The following is a 17,592-nucleotide window of genomic DNA, read 5'->3' on the forward strand; positions in this document are numbered from 1 at the left end:
TTAGAAACAGCTTTATTCCCAGAGCTATAGCGGCTCTGAACCGACCCTGCTGAGTGCCCCCCACCCCCCCTGGAATGTCTCCCTCGGATGGTCACGTCACACAGCTTATTTATTTATTTTACTTTTCTTTTACACCGGTTGGAAGTTGCATACTAAATCTCGTTGCACTGATGTACAATGACAATAAAATATATTATTATTATTATTATTATTATTATTATTACTACAATTGTGGCAGCTAGGTTGCACAGCGGTAGAGTTGCTTCCTTACAGTGCCAGAAACACGAGTTCGATCCTGACTGCAGGTGCAGGTGCAGAGTTTGCACATTCTCCCCAAGATCTCATGGGTTTTCCCGAGTGCTCTGTTTCCTCCCACACTCCAAAGGTTAAAGGTTTGTGAATTCTGTAAAAATTATAAATTGTCCCCAATGGAGTATGTGCTAGTGTAACGGGGGTTGCTGTTGAATAATGCGGCCGATGGGCGCGCTTACACGCTGTATCTCTAAACTAAACTAAACTGTCCCGGGATCACTAGTTTGAGGATTCACAGGGAAAAAGACCCAATACCTGCTCCTGATAACAGTCCAGTGACCAGCCAGGCAACACATGCACCAGCTGAGAACACCATTGATTTCCCCTTCAGCTTTGACAAATCTGTCGATCTCGCTGATCCCTGGAGCAAGAGCCCGTGAGAAACAATAACCATCCACCCCACCCTCCACCCGCCGACAATGAGGAGCTGCACAGGGCAAAACTGAAGGGGAACATATGATGGGAGATGTTTTCAGACATAACTGGGCTTCTTCAAGTGGCTGCCTCAAGACCAGCTTTGGCAGCACTTTATCTGCTCCTCTCCAGGGAGGGAAGGAAGAGATTCCGGTCATTTCCATGAAACTATGAATCACCTAAGTGTTAAAACAATTAAGTTTGTCAAATAATATTGAGCAGGAGCGATTCGTCTGGATGGGATAATGAGTGGATCTAAAAGCATTCACAGAGAAAATGTAATTTTCAAATAAATGACACCATATGTAATGGTTTGGGATCAAAAACACCAAATCCCATATCTAAATAGGGTAGAAGGTGCTCACTAAAAGCAGTGACACAGCCAAATGACATTTTGTTTTAAAGCAAACAAAGCATTTGGTTTACTTCTGGAGACAGAACCGTGTTAAACCATTTTGGCTAGACTCACTTGGATTACCGCGAGCTATTCTTTATGGATGTTCAGGAGAAAGTGTAAAATGTTTAGTGGAAGCAATCATCAGGAAATAATGAACAGCTTAAGGCTTGGACCTTTTGAAAGGAGACAGAAAGGAAAGGATAGACAGAAAATCTGCAAAAGCAAATAAACCTGCAGATGCTGGAAATCTGAAATAAATACTGACCATGCTGGAAGCAGGTCACATAGCGTGAGAAAAGAGAGTTATTATTTTGGGTTAATAAAACTTTCCTTACTGAGATGCCGCCTGACTTTAGACTTTAGAGACACAGTGCGGAAACAGCCCCTTCGGCCCACCAATCCAGGCCAAACAGCGATTACCCCGACACTAACACCATCCTACACACTTCATAATTGACAAATTATAATTTTACCGAAGGCAATTAACCTTGAAACCTGTACGGCTGTGTGGGAGGAAAACGGAACACCCGGAGAAAACCCACGCAGTCATAGGAAGAATGTACAAACTCAGTACAGAGAGCATCCATAGCCAGGTTCAAACCCGGGTGTCCAGCACTGTAAGGCAGCAACTGCGTGCTTGGTGAGAATTTCTAGCAGTTTCTATTTTATCCTGGAGGCCGATTGTAGTTGTGTGCTAAACTGTTAGTGCATGGCATGCCTCAGATGTTAAGAACTAGAACAAGCCTTGCGCCCTTCAAGCACTTTTCTAATATTCAACCTGTCAATGCAGAGCATGTAGATGTCAGGTAAGTGCGAATCTCTGGCCGCTGGCTGCTGGCCGCTGGCACTGGCTGGAGGCTGGGATCACCAAGGATGGGAAGAAACCACATTTGTCAACTCACCCAACAGCATTCAGCTGAAATGTTTAGTTCTCTCAGCAAATAGCCACTATAAAGGCAACTACAAGGTCAATGAAGGATGCATTCTTTAGACTTCTCTCAGCAAATAACCACAGCTGTGCAAAACAACCCACAGGGTCGATAAAGAATGAATGCTTTGTGCAATTTGTTTCACGCAGTGCCTTCTTCGGTGGCATGAAACTTGCAAGCAGCCCCGGCTTGGCACTTCACCATATCAGACAACTCTTGTCAATAACAACTGACATGCAATTAACCTTTCGAGCTTGCATCAATCTACTTAATAGCTCTGCAAATTCAAAAGCAAATAAACTTCATAAGCCGAAAACAAGGATGGAAAGAGATAAAAGTTCCAAGCCTCTATGCACTGTCAGGACATCCAAAATGGCTCCACACAGATAATGAAGTACTTTCATAGCGTTGTCAACGGTAGAAAACTAAGTTGCATGCAGCTAGCTCCCAGAGCAATGCAATAATAGACATAGTAAAATAGGAAGGAACCACAGATGCTGGTTTGATCCAAAGGTAGACACAAAATGCTGGAGTAACTGAACGGAATAGGCAGCATCTCTGGATAGAAGAAATAGGTGACGTTTTGGGTCGAGACCCTTCTTCAGGCTACATTTTGTGTCTATCTTCAATAGAAAAATAGGAGTCGGAATAACTGCTCGTACTTTTGAACTGCTCCACCATTCATTGTGATCCGACATCTCAATACATATTTCGGTCCTCATCCTATAACCCTTAAGTCTTTTATGTCTAGAAATTATCCGTCTTTCTTAAATGGTCAGATGTAGCACCCCTGTCCAACTCCTGCTCTTCGCACCTGGAAGATCTGGTGATGAAGTATGGCTCCTTCTACCTCCCAAGGGAATTTACCTCCATCATCCTGACTGTGGTGAACATCCCACCCCAGGCAGACATTCATCTGGCACTGGAGGAGCTGCACGCCGTGGTCACCAAACAACACACGGAATACACCGATGACTTTCCCCATCACACCCGGGAACTTAAACAAAGCCAGCCTGAAGAAATCAATCCCTAACTACCACCAGCAAGTGTCCTGCGGCACTAGAGGATCAAACACCTCGACTACTGCTACATTACCATCAGAGATTCCTATCACTCCATCCCTCGCCCTCACTTTGGGAGATCCGACCCCACTTGGCTGTGCTCCTTCTTCCTGCATATAGTGCAGCTCCAGTGGTGAGGACTGCACAGAGCTGGTCTGGGGAGGCAGAGGAATGACTCTGGGACTGCTTGGAGTCAGTAGACTGGGTCAATGTTCAACAACTCAGCAATGGATCTGAATGAATACGCCACAGTTGTTACCAACTTCATTAGGAAATGTGTGGAGGAGTGTGTTCCCACAAAAACCATGCAAGTGTTCCCCAACCAGAAGCCTTGCATGAACCAGCAGGTTTGCATTCTTCTGAGGACCAGATCTCAGGCATTCACGTCTGGTGACACAAAGAGTCCAGACACACCTTCGATAAAGTCATCAAAAAGGCTAAAAGTGTCTTATGCTCTAAACTGGAGGATGAGGCGGATGTTCGGCAGCTGTGCCAGGACTTGTACTCCATCATCCCCTCCAAGCTGGATACCAAAGTCACGGAACTGGGTCTCTGCGCATCCCTCTGCAACTGGATCCTCGACTTACTCATCAAAAAAACACAATCAATACGAATTGGCAGCAACACTTCCTCATTGATAACCATCAGCACAGGAGCGCCTCAAGGCTGTGCACTCAACCCTCTGCAATACTCATATACTCACGACTGTGCAGCTGGACCCAGGTCCAACTCCATCTTCAAATTTGCCGAAGACACCACCGTTGTTGAATGAATTACAGATGATGATGAAGTCAGAGTATGGGTGCACGAAAGGTTTACTGGGTCACCCAGGTCCAACTGGGGCACATCAACGTTTGCTCACTGCATTTCATCAAAACATCACTAATGCCTTAGTTTTGATGAAATGCAGCTGGACCCAGGTCCAACTAAAGATAGAAAATATCGGGAATTATCGCGTTTGCTCTGCATTTCATCAAAACATCAATAATGCCTTAGTTTTGATGAAATGCAGTGAGCAAACGCGATAATTCCCGATATTTTCTATCTTTATATCTGCACGGCCAACAACTTCCGCTGTTATTTTCCCTTCAGCTCTCTCTTCTCTTTACCTTCATTTTTCTTAATCTTTGGAACTCTAAAGTAGGATAGCTGTGTCTCACGGTCACCTCGACTTGCATAGTTATTTACAGCGCAAAAACTAACCGTTTTCGCGGTTTTTAACAGGTTTGAAAGTACGCGTTTCTAGCATCAATAACATGTGCCGGAAGTGACGTATGTACCCCAGTTGGATTTTGCGGCTCCGTGCGTGAAGACCTATGACCCAGTGACCTTTCATGAAATCACCCTATAGGAGGGAGATCGGTCGATTGACCAAATGGTGCCGGTACAGAAATTATGAGAAGATAATATGAGAAACATTTTGTGTGTGTGTGAATATCTGTGTGTCATCAGGTCATAAGTGATAGGAGTGGAATTAGCCCATTCTGCACATCAAGTCTACGCCATTCAAACATGGCTGATCTATCTCTCTCTCCTAACCCCATTCTCCTGCCTCTTCCCCATAACCTTTGACATCTGTACTACTCAAGAATCTTTTCTATCTCTGCCTTAAAAATATCCACTGACTTGGCCTCCACAGCCTTCTGTGGCAAAGAATTCCACAGATTTGCCACCTTCTGACTAAAGAAATTTCTCCTCATCTCCTTCCTAAAAGAATGTCCTCACTCTGTTTGCATGTTTGTGCATGCATGTGTACGTGTATCTGTGTGTGGATGTATCTGTATGTATACATGTTTGTACATGTTTATTCACATGTTTACATGCTTGTGTATGCATGTGCTTGTCCGTGTTTACTGCTATACCGCCGAATGAGAGAGTGGTGTAAAGCAGCAGACGCAAGCACCCTGCCACTGTACACCACCACCAAGCATTGCACCCCCTACTGCAACAGATGCCTGGGCAGAAGTCACGCAATGCATAGAGGTGGGGTGAAACGGGTGGGTATATCTGAGTGAGTGTTCCCCAATTGTCTCAGGTTTCTCAATGTTGTCTCCTGTTCACTTCCTCGGTCACAAGGGGTTAGGAAAGAGTCATAAATCACAAATAATTAGTGCAGCAATAAGCAAGGCGTGTACATGAAGCAAAACATAAATGGTTAGAGCCCACCTCAGGCTGCAATTCTCCCGGTGCAGATGTTATCCCTCCCCTTTAAGACTGGAGTAGATGGATCCCGAGGCCAGGAATCAAAAGGATACTTGCAGCAGCCTGTAATTCCTCCACTTTTGGAATCAATTCCTTGGCCTTGGTCCAGCAGCACTCCTCTCCAGCCAGCCGATCCACATCCTGTGCAGAACAAGAACAAGTCATTCATGAAGTTATAGAACCACAGCACGGAAACAGGCCCTTTGACCCAAACAATGTGTACGAAGGAACTGCAGATACTGGTTTAAATCGAAGATAGACACAAAATGTTGGAGTAACTCAGCGGGACAGTCAGCATCTCTGGAGAGAAAGAATGGGCGAGACCAAGCGCAGGCTCGGCGATCGTTTCGCTGAACACCTCTGCTCAGTCCGCCTAAACATGCTGATCTCCCGGTTGCTCAGCACTTTAACTCCCCCTCCCATTCCCATACTGACCTTTCTGTCCTGGGCCTCCACCATTGTCAGAGTGAGGCCCGACGCAAATTGGAGGAACAGAACCTCATATTTCACTTGGGCAGCTTACATCCCAGCAGTATGAACATTGACTTCCCTAACTTCGTAACTTTTGCTTTCCCTCTCTCTCCATCCCTCCTCCTTCCCAGTTCTCCGACCAGGCTTACTGTCTCCGAATACATTTTATCTCTGTTTGCTTTGTTGTTACCTTCTCCCAGCTAACAATGATCTATTCTACATTTTCCTTGATCTCCATTCCCTTTCCCCCGTTTTCACACCTTCACACTTCCTTATCTATGTACCTCCCTCCTCCCTGACGTCAGTCTGAAGAAGGGTCTCAACCAATCCCACTGACTTACAAGCAAGTTACAGGATTGGGACTGATGGCAATACTCTGAGCCTTTGTGTGATGAATAACCCCCATCACTGCAATAAATAATTGTGAGAATATGAAAAATATGATGAAGATACAGAAATGGTAGAAATACTCAGCAGGTCTAGCAGCATTTGTGGAGGGAAAAATAGAGTTAATGTTTAGCTCGGTTGAAAGCACTTCCTCAGTATGTAAGTTGCTCGTTCTAAGCTTCCCCCCAGTCTAGTTTCAGTCAAAAATCACTGAGTCAAGCACTTGCGCATCTAAACTTTATTTTGACAAAACACAATTACAGTTCCCACTACCTTACCTGACCACCACGGGTTCGATCCTCGTATCTGCCTGATCAAGCCCTCTAGGCCTCGCTCAAACAGAGACACTCCAGAAAGTCACGCAGTCCCAAGTGCTCTCCCAGAAGATCGACACAGGACCTTGTGGTAGCGGACTTTTATAGGTCCCCGGACCTCGAAGGGCCGAACCACATGGGGGTGGTCTCTTTACAATCCAATTTCAGATATCGATTAGCCCCATATATGACAGACATTTCCCTAACCCAATAATACAGTAGCTAATACATTGTATTCAAACAGTGTTTCTCAGAGGAAATTAACATCGTAACATGTGTCCTGATATGCAAGAAAACCAGACAAGGCTCAATACTTAATCCAATCAACATCCAGCATAGTAAAGCTTTGCAACATTATTTACAATGTGTATGTCTGGTTTGCATTCATCCAATCTATTCTCTGCATTTTGCACCTAATTGTCAGGGTCTGCAGATGTTCCCATTTTCTTCATGCAGCTGATCTAGGCTCTAGACAAATTGGCACCATTCTGCAGCTTGTCCCATTTCTACGGAAAGCACTTTAAAATTGACCAAATGGCCTAGCAGCCCCGAAACCTTTACTTAATTTTAGGTCCTTGCCTCTCCAATTCAGCCAGGATTAACAAGTACAGCACTGGAGGATTGGCCTGGGTATCATATGCCGAGCAGAGACAAGGGGTCCCAAGCCACAGCCATAGTCACTCGTGAGATACGGTCTGTATATGGAATTATCCATGGTACATGGAGATGAGAGACAACTAGCCCTCCATGCTACGGACTGGATAACAGACAAAACCAGGGAGACATTTTAGCTTCTTCATCATCAGCCAATGATGTCAGGTGCAGAGTTCTTTGTTGATGTAGACAGGATCAAGCTCGCGTGGAAACGTGGAAGAGTGAACACTTGGGCAGGTTATTGGACAGCCTTCAGAATTGTACCCCAGCAGGGAGGGAGATGTAAATTTAAAAAAGAATCTCATCAAGAGAATAAAGATAATAGAAAGAGCAGCACGATGGAGCAGAGGTAGAGTTGGTGCCTTGCAGTGCCAGAGACCCGGGTTCAATCCTGACTGCGGGTTCTGTATGTACATAGTTTGTACGTTCTCCCCGTGACCTGCTTGTGTTTTCTCCGGGTGCTCCGATTTCCTTCTACACTCCAAAGACATACAGGTTTGTCCCCGCCCGAAACGTCACCCATTCCTTCTCTCCAGAGATATCCAGAGGCCCAGGACCGTTGGTGAGTGTGGAGGAGGGTCAGGGCGGTGAGTATATAAATCGGGCGCGGGGCTTGTTTTCACAGAGGCCCAGGACCGTTGGTGAGTGTGGAGGAGGGTCAGGGCGGTGAGTATATAGATGCTGCCTGTCTCACTGAGTTACTCCAGCTTTTTTGTGTCTATCTTGGGTTTGTAGGCTTGGTAAAATTGTAAATTGTCCCTGGTGTGCCTAGGATCGTGTTCGTGTGCGGGGATCACAAGGACTTGGTGGGCCAAAGGGCCTTTTTCCACACTGTATTTCTCAACTAAACTATCTACCCTAATTTAAACTAAACTAAAGAAAGATATAGAATCATTGGAAGATTTACCATAGAAACAGTCACTTCGGACCACCATGACCATTAACCCAGTTTCACTAAACCTACATTAATCCTGTTTTTTTCAATTATTCTCCCCACATTCTCATCAAATCCCAAGTCCCCCCCTCGCCCCCAAACCCATGATTCTACTGCTCACCTATACAATTTGTAGTTATTTAATCAACCAACTTGCACATCTTTGGGATGTAGGTGGACACTGTTTCAACCAAAGCAAACCCACAGTCACAGGGAGAAGTTGCAAACTCCACCTAGACAATGCCTGTATTGAACCTGTACTCTACCATATGCGCCATTTGTTCACAGACGTGGGATGTTGCAAAGTGTTCTACAGCTGGTGAAGTACTTTTCTGTGGAACAGTTAGTAAAGTAGGAGACAGCGCACAGCAAAGTTCAGTGTGGTGATAATATCCAGACCTTCTATTTTAATTCTGTTTATTGAAGGATAAATGTTAGCTGGGTCACTGGGGAGAGCTCAGAACAATACCTTGAAGTAACTGACAGCATTGCAGGCTAATCTGCGCTGGATAAAAACTTCCCTTTGCTCATAAGTGCTAATTAGATATTACAGTATTGCTTATGTATTTTCGGCTGCTTCTGAAATTTCCTTTCACTTTAATGGAATGGAAAATGGGAAGTGGAGTACAATATTCAGCTGTAATATATTGCATGTTTGGCATGTTCTCCCAAAACGTGCAATGTTTCAAGGCAATGGAAAAATTGTGTTTGAGCTTTAATAAATGCTTACTGTTCTGCTCAAGGACCGGAACTTCTCGATGTGTTTAGTCCACACTGGCTCTCTGCTAAATGCTTGCACACGTGCTCCCAGTTAGCTGGCCTGCTTTTGATCTGGTCCTGCAGTCAGCCCGCCAAGTTATTCCTCCCACATGCTTTTGATTAGAATCCAGTCAGAGAGTCATCATGCCTCCTTACTCCTGGCAGCATTACCTCTACACGGGATCCTTGAGCCTTGGGGTCTGTCAGTGGGGGAGGGTGCAACCAGGCTCAGTTCCAGCTGCAAGCCTCCCTGGTCTCTGACCACTTCCACAGCTTCTGAGGCAGCCCAGGAGCTTTCAGAAAAAGGCCCTCTTCTTCAGCAAAAGGGCTAAAGGGAAGAAATCCCATCAAACCAGCAAAACTGTTTTGTAAAACTGTCCACCTGACAATGTTCAATTAAAGCAGGGAGACACGTTCAGCTAACGATATCAGTTCCCTGCTCAGCGTGGAGGGACTGGAGTACACAGAGAGTTTGGAATGAGAAAGAGAAAGTGTGAGAGTGAGAGTCAGTGTGAGAAAGAGTCATAAGAAATAGTAAAATTAGGCTATTCGGCCCATCGAGTCTACTCCGCCATTCAATCATGGCTGACCTAACTCACCTTCCTACCCATTCTCCTGCCTTCTCCCCACAACCTCTGACACCCGTACTAATCAAGAATCTATCTCTGCCTTAAAAATATCCACTGGCTTGGCCTCCGCAGCCTTCTGTGGCAAAGAATACCACCGATTCACCACCCTCTGACTAAAGAGGACACAGTGAGTGAGAGCGAGGGCGGGAGACAATTCAAGTGTTTTAACATGCACTGGGAACAGGACAATGAAACTCTTATTTGCTGCAGCTTTAACGCAACAACACAATGAATATATACACAATAATCAATAATACAATAAATTATCAGTACTATCCACAATAAAAGTGTGCGAGGGAGTGCGAGAGAGAGAGAGAGAATATGAGACAGAGTGTGTGAGAGAAGATGAATCCAAGGGAGATTGTGTGCGTGAGAGAGTGCGGGAGGTGAGTGAGAGAGAATGTGAGGGCGAAGAGTTAGTCCAAGAAAGAGAGTGTGTGAGATAGAGAATCCCAGTGGGAAAAACCCATAGCCACGAGAAAAATGTTTTTTACACAGAAGGCAGAAAGTAAATGATAATGAGGCAGGAATGAAATGGGAGAGCAACACATATTAGCGGAATAAACAAGGCAACACACATTGAACCATGGTGTACACATCTTGAGAGGGAAAGAGAAGAAGAATTAGAGAGGGGAGATTGCATGAAACAGTGAAAGGAAGTGATGGGGAGAAAAAAGAGAAAAGAAATGTAGAAGAAAAAGAAAGTCTAGGGTGCTGTCTGTATCGAGCTTGTATGTTCTCCCCGTGACCGCGTAGGTTTTCCCCCGGTACTTCGGTTTCCTCCCACATTCCAAATAAATATGGGTATGTAGGCTAATTGGCTTCGGTAAAATGCACAGGGATTGTGGTTGGCATAGACTCAGTGGGCTAAAGGGCCTGTTTCTGCACTGTATCTCTAAACTAAACTAAACCAATTAATTTTCAGATGCACTGTTGTCAATAAATATATTGTTCTCTCAATGTTTCTGTAGTTGCGCAGGAGTCTTGACGTGCAGCAAAATGGATGAGTTATCTGTTGTGAATCGATTTCCTTTTCATGAATTCCATCGTGTGAAACATAAACAGGGAAAGTTGCCTTGCTATTGTGAACTAATTGATGCGGGGAATTACTCCGAATGATCGATCAACAACCCTGTCATCGTCAGACCACATGAACCTGGGAGAATGGGATGGTGCTTTGTGCTGTCCGTAATTCCATTGCTCTGAGGTTTTCAACGACTAGAGCAGTTCCTGAGTGATTTCAGTGAATAGAGGGAGACACAAAAAGCTGGAGTAACTCAGCGGGAGAGGCAGCATCTCTGGAGAAAAGGAATGGATGATGTTTCGGGTCGAGACGTCTGAAGAAGGGTCTCGACCCGAAACGTCAAGCATTCCTTTTCTCCAGTGATGCTGCCTCTCCTGCATAGTTACTTCAGCATTTTGTGTCTACCTTCGATTAAACCAGCATCTGCAGTTCTTTCCTACACGAGGTGCAAAGGGACTTGGGAGTGCTGGTGCAGGAAGGGTAATTTGCAAGTTGGATCGGTAGTAAGGAAGACAAATGCAATGTTACCATTTATTTCGAGAGCACTAGAGTAAAAACAGGGTTTTACTTCGGAGTCACGTGAGTGACTTCGTGAAGAACCCCGCTTCCAGCGCATGCGTGTCATATCGCTACACGCATTGTACGAGTCAACAGGAGGGGGAGGACGTCCCCAGTAACGGGAGAGTACAAAAGGACCAGCAAAAGGCAGGTAAGGACTCTACATTTTACATTTATAGGAAAATGGATAGAGTTACAAGGAAGCGGCCTGCAAAGAAGCTGCCCGACAAACGCGTGGAGAACACGGGTGAACGGCAGGAACAGCAGCCGCCGACTATGGACACCTTGGCAGAGGTACCAGCTGTGCCAGAAACCGTTCTGGCACCACCAAAACTTATGGCCCGGGCGGGAGGAAAAGTTCGGCGAAAGACACACCATCTAGAGAAACCCGACTTTGTACCGCAACGGGAGACCAGCCCATATCAACACACTACGGCTGAGGAGCAGGGGACGCAACTAACCCGCTATGAGTGGGTGCACACAGAGCAGCCACAAGGAACCGCGGACCGGGAACACACTCAGGAACGGTATGGTCAGCGGCCCGATGAAGGTAGCCCGCAAGCCAGCACCCGTGAGTACCAGGGACGGGAGCAGCTGGTATATACCAGGAAACAGCACTTTGCTGAAAGCCTGCAAGATCTGGGGCAGCCTAAAATGCCTAGTGCAGCCCAGCACAGAGAGCGCTTAAAGGAGCTGCTCGAGGAGCTCATTCATAGTGGCAGTCCCGAGAAGGAGACTTGCCAGAGTGGGCAGGCAAGCCCCATAGGGGTACCCCGTGAGGGACCCCCACCAATCTCAGACTCCTCGGAGGAGAGTGGGCAGGACCCTGAGGGGCCAGAGCCCAACAATACAGAGGCCCATGATCCAAATACAGCAGGGACTCTGCTGGACATGGTGGCCAAGTATTTCATGCCAAGTCAAACAGGGGGAGACTTGGATCCCAGGATGGCAGCAAGTATAAACTATATGTCTGGCCACAAGCTACAACAGGACATATTCACCGAAACTCTGGCCAGACATCTGCCACCGGGAAACTGTGAGGCATTACAGGTGCCCACCGTGAACCAATCTATTTGGCAGCATATGGGGAGGAACATAAGAAATCAAGACCTCAAAATCCAGAGAGCACTTAAGAGGCTGACAGCAGGTATCACGGCCTACACCCGCACATTGGACAAAACAGAGCTCACCAAAAATCACCAGGACGCACTAGCTCTGTTTTGCAATGTGCAATACGAATTGAACAATATGCGGAAGACTGCCATTCAGCCAACGCTAGACCCCAGATATGCGCCTATCTGCAAACAAAAAACTACTAACACATCAACCCTTTTATTTGGGAAGGACTTGACCGCACAAGTCAGAAAACTTGATGATGAAGCAAAAACACTAGGGCTCATTAAAGCCAGTGCAAAGGCATATTTTGGAGCTAGATATCAGCCACATGCAAGACCTAAGAATGTGGCTCACACCAGTCGCACTTCCAAACCTCAACATTACCAACAGCAGCCTTTTTTAGGGTATGGCCAGGGCCGGCCACCCTGGAAGATACGGAAGCCTCAACCTCACACACAAACCCGAAAGGACATCAAACCGGAACCCCCCTTTTTCAGGAAACCAAAGAAATAAGTCAACCACCAGTAACCATGGAGGTAGGTGGGTGTGGTTCTTCTGTAAAAAAGGGACCCACTATGGTGGGGGGAAGGTTGCAATACTATAGCTATGAGTGGTGTAAAATCACTACAGACTCATATATTCTTAGCAGTATTCAAGGTTATCTGATAGAATTTACTTATCCCCAAAACCCCCCAGTACAACATATACCAGAAAGGACTTTTGTCCTTGCAAAAGCTGAACAATCTAAGGCCCACATGGAGCTACAAAGATTGTCCTCAAAAGGTGTGATTGAGCATACTGTTCATGAAAAATTAGAATTTGTATCTAACATCTTTATTAGAAATAAAAAAGATGGGGGTTGCAGGATTATTATTGACCTTTCTACGTTGAACACATTTGTTCAATATGTTCATTTTAAAATGGATACTTATATTAATGCTAAAGAATTAGTGTCAACTGGGTTCTATATGGCAAGCATTGATTTAAAAGATGCATATTATACAGTACCCATCAGCAGGGATCACAGACGGTATTTGAAGTTTAACTGGATGGGGGAACTTTGGCAATATAGAGCTTTACCAAATGGGCTAACATCAGCCCCGAGATTATTTACTAAAATTCTGAAACCCGCTTTGGCGTTGTTACGTAAACAAAGCCATAGGGTGATGGCATATTTAGATGACATCTTTATTGTTGGCACAACTTATGAATTGGCATATCAAACAGTGCTCGCCACAAAACTATTGTTTGAACAACTAGGGTTTGTCGTCCATCCACTTAAATGTAAATTGATACCAGCAACTAATATGGATTATTTAGGATTCACCATTAACACGGTCAACATGTTAATAACGTTACCAATAGATAAAGCCGCAGCCCTTCAGGAGGATTGCAGCGTGCTTCTTAACACCGTCAGACCCTCCATTAGACGGGTAGCCCGAATAATTGGGAAAATTGTGGCCACTTTTCCGGCTACACAATTTGGGCCATTACATTATCAAAATTTGCAAAGAGCCAAAATTAGAGCACTCAAATTTAATAAAGGTCATTTTGATAGACCTATGGAGCTGCCTACGGAAGCTATCATTGAACTACAGTGGTGGGTTCATAATATTAGGTATTGCTCCAACCCCATCACTATTGACAACCCGTCTATGGTATTACAAACAGATGCCAGCGCCATTGGTTGGGGAGCCACTAACTCTGTTTCCAGTTGTGGAGGGAGATGGAAGGAAGAAGAGGCAGTATTACTTAACTCACGTGGCATTAATTACCTAGAAATGTTAGGGGCTTTTTATGGCCTTAAGTCATATTGCTCAGCTATTAACCACCAGCATGTACGATTACAAATTGATAATACCACCACAGTGGCATATATCAATCACATGGGTGGAAACATTTCGACATCTTGTGATCAATTGGCGAATTTAATTTGGCAATGGTGTATCCAAAGAAATATATGGATATCGGCTACTTACCTTCCAGGTAAGCTAAATTTAGTGGCAGACACCAGGTCACGCAAATTTAACGAGAACACGGAATGGATGTTAAATAAAGATATATTTGCTGAAATTACAGCAAGATATGGCAGACCAGATATTGATTTGTTTGCATCTAGGTTGAATCACCAATTACCAAGGTATGTTTCTTGGGAACCAGACCCTGGGGCAGAAGCTACAGATGCTTTCTCTTTGCATTGGGGGAATTGTCTCTTTTATGCATTTCCCCCGTTCTGCCTCATCAATCGGGTACTAAGGAAAATTCAACAAGACTCGGCATCTGGGATTCTCATAGTACCCGATTGGCCTACTCAACCGTGGTATTCAGTCATACACGGGATGGTATTAGAACCATGTTCCCTTATTGGAAATAGCCCGAATTTATTAATTCATCCAGTAACTGGGGGTAGCCATCCATGCCATAAGACTATGGATCTGTTGATTTGTAGAGTCTAAAAGACCCACTACACGGCATGGGGCTCTCAGACAGGACAATGAATCTCATCTCATCTGCTCAAAGACTGTCAACAAGGAAGCAGTACCTTGGACACATAAAGAAATGGGGCTTATACTGCTTCCACAACAACCTGGACCAGAGGGCCAACAACATTCCGGCTGTATTGGAATTCTTAACGAGCCTCCATCATGATAACCGGTTGGGCTACAGTGCCATCAATAGTGCAAGAAGTGCACTTTCCAATTATCTGGCACAAGGATTGGAGCGGAACACGGTGGGAACGCACCCCCTGGTAATAAAACTTATGAGGGGCATATTTAATGCAAATCCTCCTAAAACCAGATATTCCGAAATCTGGGATGTGGGTGTCGTTCTCAATATGCTGAGGAGCTGGTCGCCCATGACAGCATTGTCACTCCAGAAACTTACCATGAAGATGGTTATGCTTATGGCACTCGTTACCGCTCATAGAGTCCAGTCATTAAGCAAACTGAGACTGGACTCCATGATCACCTCACCCGAGAAACTGGTGTTTATCATCCAGGAACTAATCAAACAAAACAGACCAGGTTCATCGGGTCAAGTGATCGTATTCATGTCGTATCCATATGACGAACAACTGTGTATAGTAAGGCACATCCGATTATACATCAAAAATACTAACAGTATACGAGGTCAGGAAATGGCCTTGTTAATCAGTTACAAGAAACCGCACAAAAGGGTCACGACCCAAACTATTTCAAGGTGGCTCAAAATTGTCCTAAAGATGGCAGGGATAGATACTGATGTGTTTAAATCTCATTCCACCAGGGCTGCAGCAACATCCGCAGCGAAAATGCTGGAGGTGCCCACGGACCAGATACTCAGACTGGCAGGATGGTCATCCGAGAGGACATTCCAAAGGTTTTATAATAAACCAGTTTTGGAGCCATCATCATCATTTTCAGAAACCATTTTACGTTCAACCATATAATTTGCCCTAAAGAATACAGGGCTATGATTTCAATTAATAAATTTAATTTTGTTTTTTACCACACAAGTCTTTGTATAAGTGTGTTTTAAACTTACTAATGATGCTCTCTCCCAATACCCAAGGCAGTTGTGAAGCATGGACTCGTTCCACGGCATGAGGTCACAGAGCTTTGAAATCTTCACGAAGTCAATCACGTGACTCCGAAGTAAAATAGTAAGATTAAACGAGAACTTACCAGTTTGAAGTTTGATCTGTATTTTATGAGGAGTTACGATGAGGGATTACGTGCCCTCCCACCCTCTTATGATCATATCACAAACTGGTATATCTTTGATAATCTTACTATCTTAGGTCATTATAGTTTTCTGTGACCTCACACCGCTGCTTTGAAGAATGACACGCATGCGCTGGAAGCGGGGTTCTTCACGTAATCCCTCATCGTAACTCCTCATAAAATACAGATCAAACTTCAAACTGGTAAGTTCTCGTTTAATCTTACTATTATAATGCTGAGGCTTTATAAGGCACTGGTCAGACCATATTTGAAGTATTGTGAGCAATTTTGGGCCCCATATCTGAGGAAGGATGTGTTGGGTTGGTAAAGGGTGCAGAGAGGATTATGGGAATGATCCCGGTGATGACTGGGTTAAGATATGATGAGCATTTCAAGGCACTAGGCCTGTACTAGAAGGATGTGGGGGATCTCATTGAAACCAGAGGGCTTAGTCTCAGAATAAATTATGTGCCTTTAGATAGGAGATGCAGAGGAATTTCTTTCATCAGAGGGCGGTGAATCTGTGGAATTCATTGCCACAGACTGCTGCGGAGGTCAACTCATTGGGTATTTTTAAGGCAGAGATTGACAGATTCTTGAATACTAAGTGTCAGGGATTATGGGGAGAGCGCAGGAGATTGGGGTAGATAGATCATCCATGATTGAATGGCAGAGTAGACTCGATGGTCCGAATTGCCTCACTCTGCTCCTATGGCTTATGAACATAATAGAATGACCTGGTCAAGACTTTAGACAGGAGATACAGCGCGGAAAAAGTTCCTTTGGCCTATCGCGTCGACCAGCAATCACCTTGTACACTAACACTATCTTACACACTAGGGACAATTTACAATTTTACCAAAGCCAATTAACCTACAAACCTGTATGTCTTTGGAGTGTTGGAGGCAACAGGAGCACCTGGAGAAAACCCACACAATCACGGGGAGAACGTACAAACTCTGTACAGACAGCAATCGTAGTCAGGATGGAACCCAGGTATCTGGTGCTGTAAGGCAGCTGTAAAACCGCTGCGCCACTGTGCTGCCCAAAAGAGCTAAAGGTTTTTCCTGTTCTGCACAAGGACTGCTTGCTCAGGTCTCAGACATCGAGACATATTCAAAACTCAGACATATTTAGGAAGGGAAAAACTACAGCTGTGGAAAGTGAGGAAATTCCCATAGAAACGGTTTTTCCCCCCCCCCCACTGATTTTGTCAATATTGTGATGGATGTAAGTGTTGCGGGAGAAGGGGGAAACGTAGTCCTGGCGATGTGTGAGGTATTGATGCGTCAATTTATCTTCTCCTGCTCTGTACAGCCGGAGAAAAGGTGATTGGTGAACTGTGGGACAGTGAGACCCCTACAACTGGCCCTCAACTGTTTTGTCAGAAAACCAAATGCGCGGACCAGACTTTGGAACTTTGGAATTGGAGCCAAAACTGGCGACTCGAAAAATAATTCCACTGTGTTTTGCACATGCGACAATAAAGCGCTATTGAAGCACTGAAACACAATGTTGCCTGACCCATCCCTCCACGGTTGCTGCCTGGTTCCTCCACTATTTTGTGTTACTCACAACGCCTTGATACATGATACAGTCTAGTAATGGATCCTCACTTGTATCCAATGTTGGCAATTGTAAGCTTCAGTGCACAATCTGGCACCTTTGACCACCCTTTCCTTAACGGCCATACTCCAGGCACAGAGCCTTCCTAGACCAACTGCAAG

At 45.0% G+C, this 17,592-nt stretch overlaps 1 protein-coding gene across 1 annotated transcript in view; it reads right to left on the minus strand.

Moving 5' to 3' along the window:
* smyd3 (SET and MYND domain containing 3) overlaps positions 1-17,592 on the minus strand; it is a 745,780-nt gene that overhangs the window by 81,808 nt on the left and 646,380 nt on the right. The window contains exon 9 of the mRNA XM_055639282.1: positions 5,369-5,456. Within this exon, the coding sequence (XP_055495257.1) occupies positions 5,369-5,456 (88 nt within the window). The remainder of the gene's footprint in view (positions 1-5,368; positions 5,457-17,592) is intronic.

This window comes from Leucoraja erinacea, chromosome 8 (assembly GCF_028641065.1).
Source record: "Leucoraja erinacea ecotype New England chromosome 8, Leri_hhj_1, whole genome shotgun sequence".
In the NCBI taxonomy this organism is placed as follows: Eukaryota; Metazoa; Chordata; class Chondrichthyes; order Rajiformes; family Rajidae; genus Leucoraja; species Leucoraja erinaceus.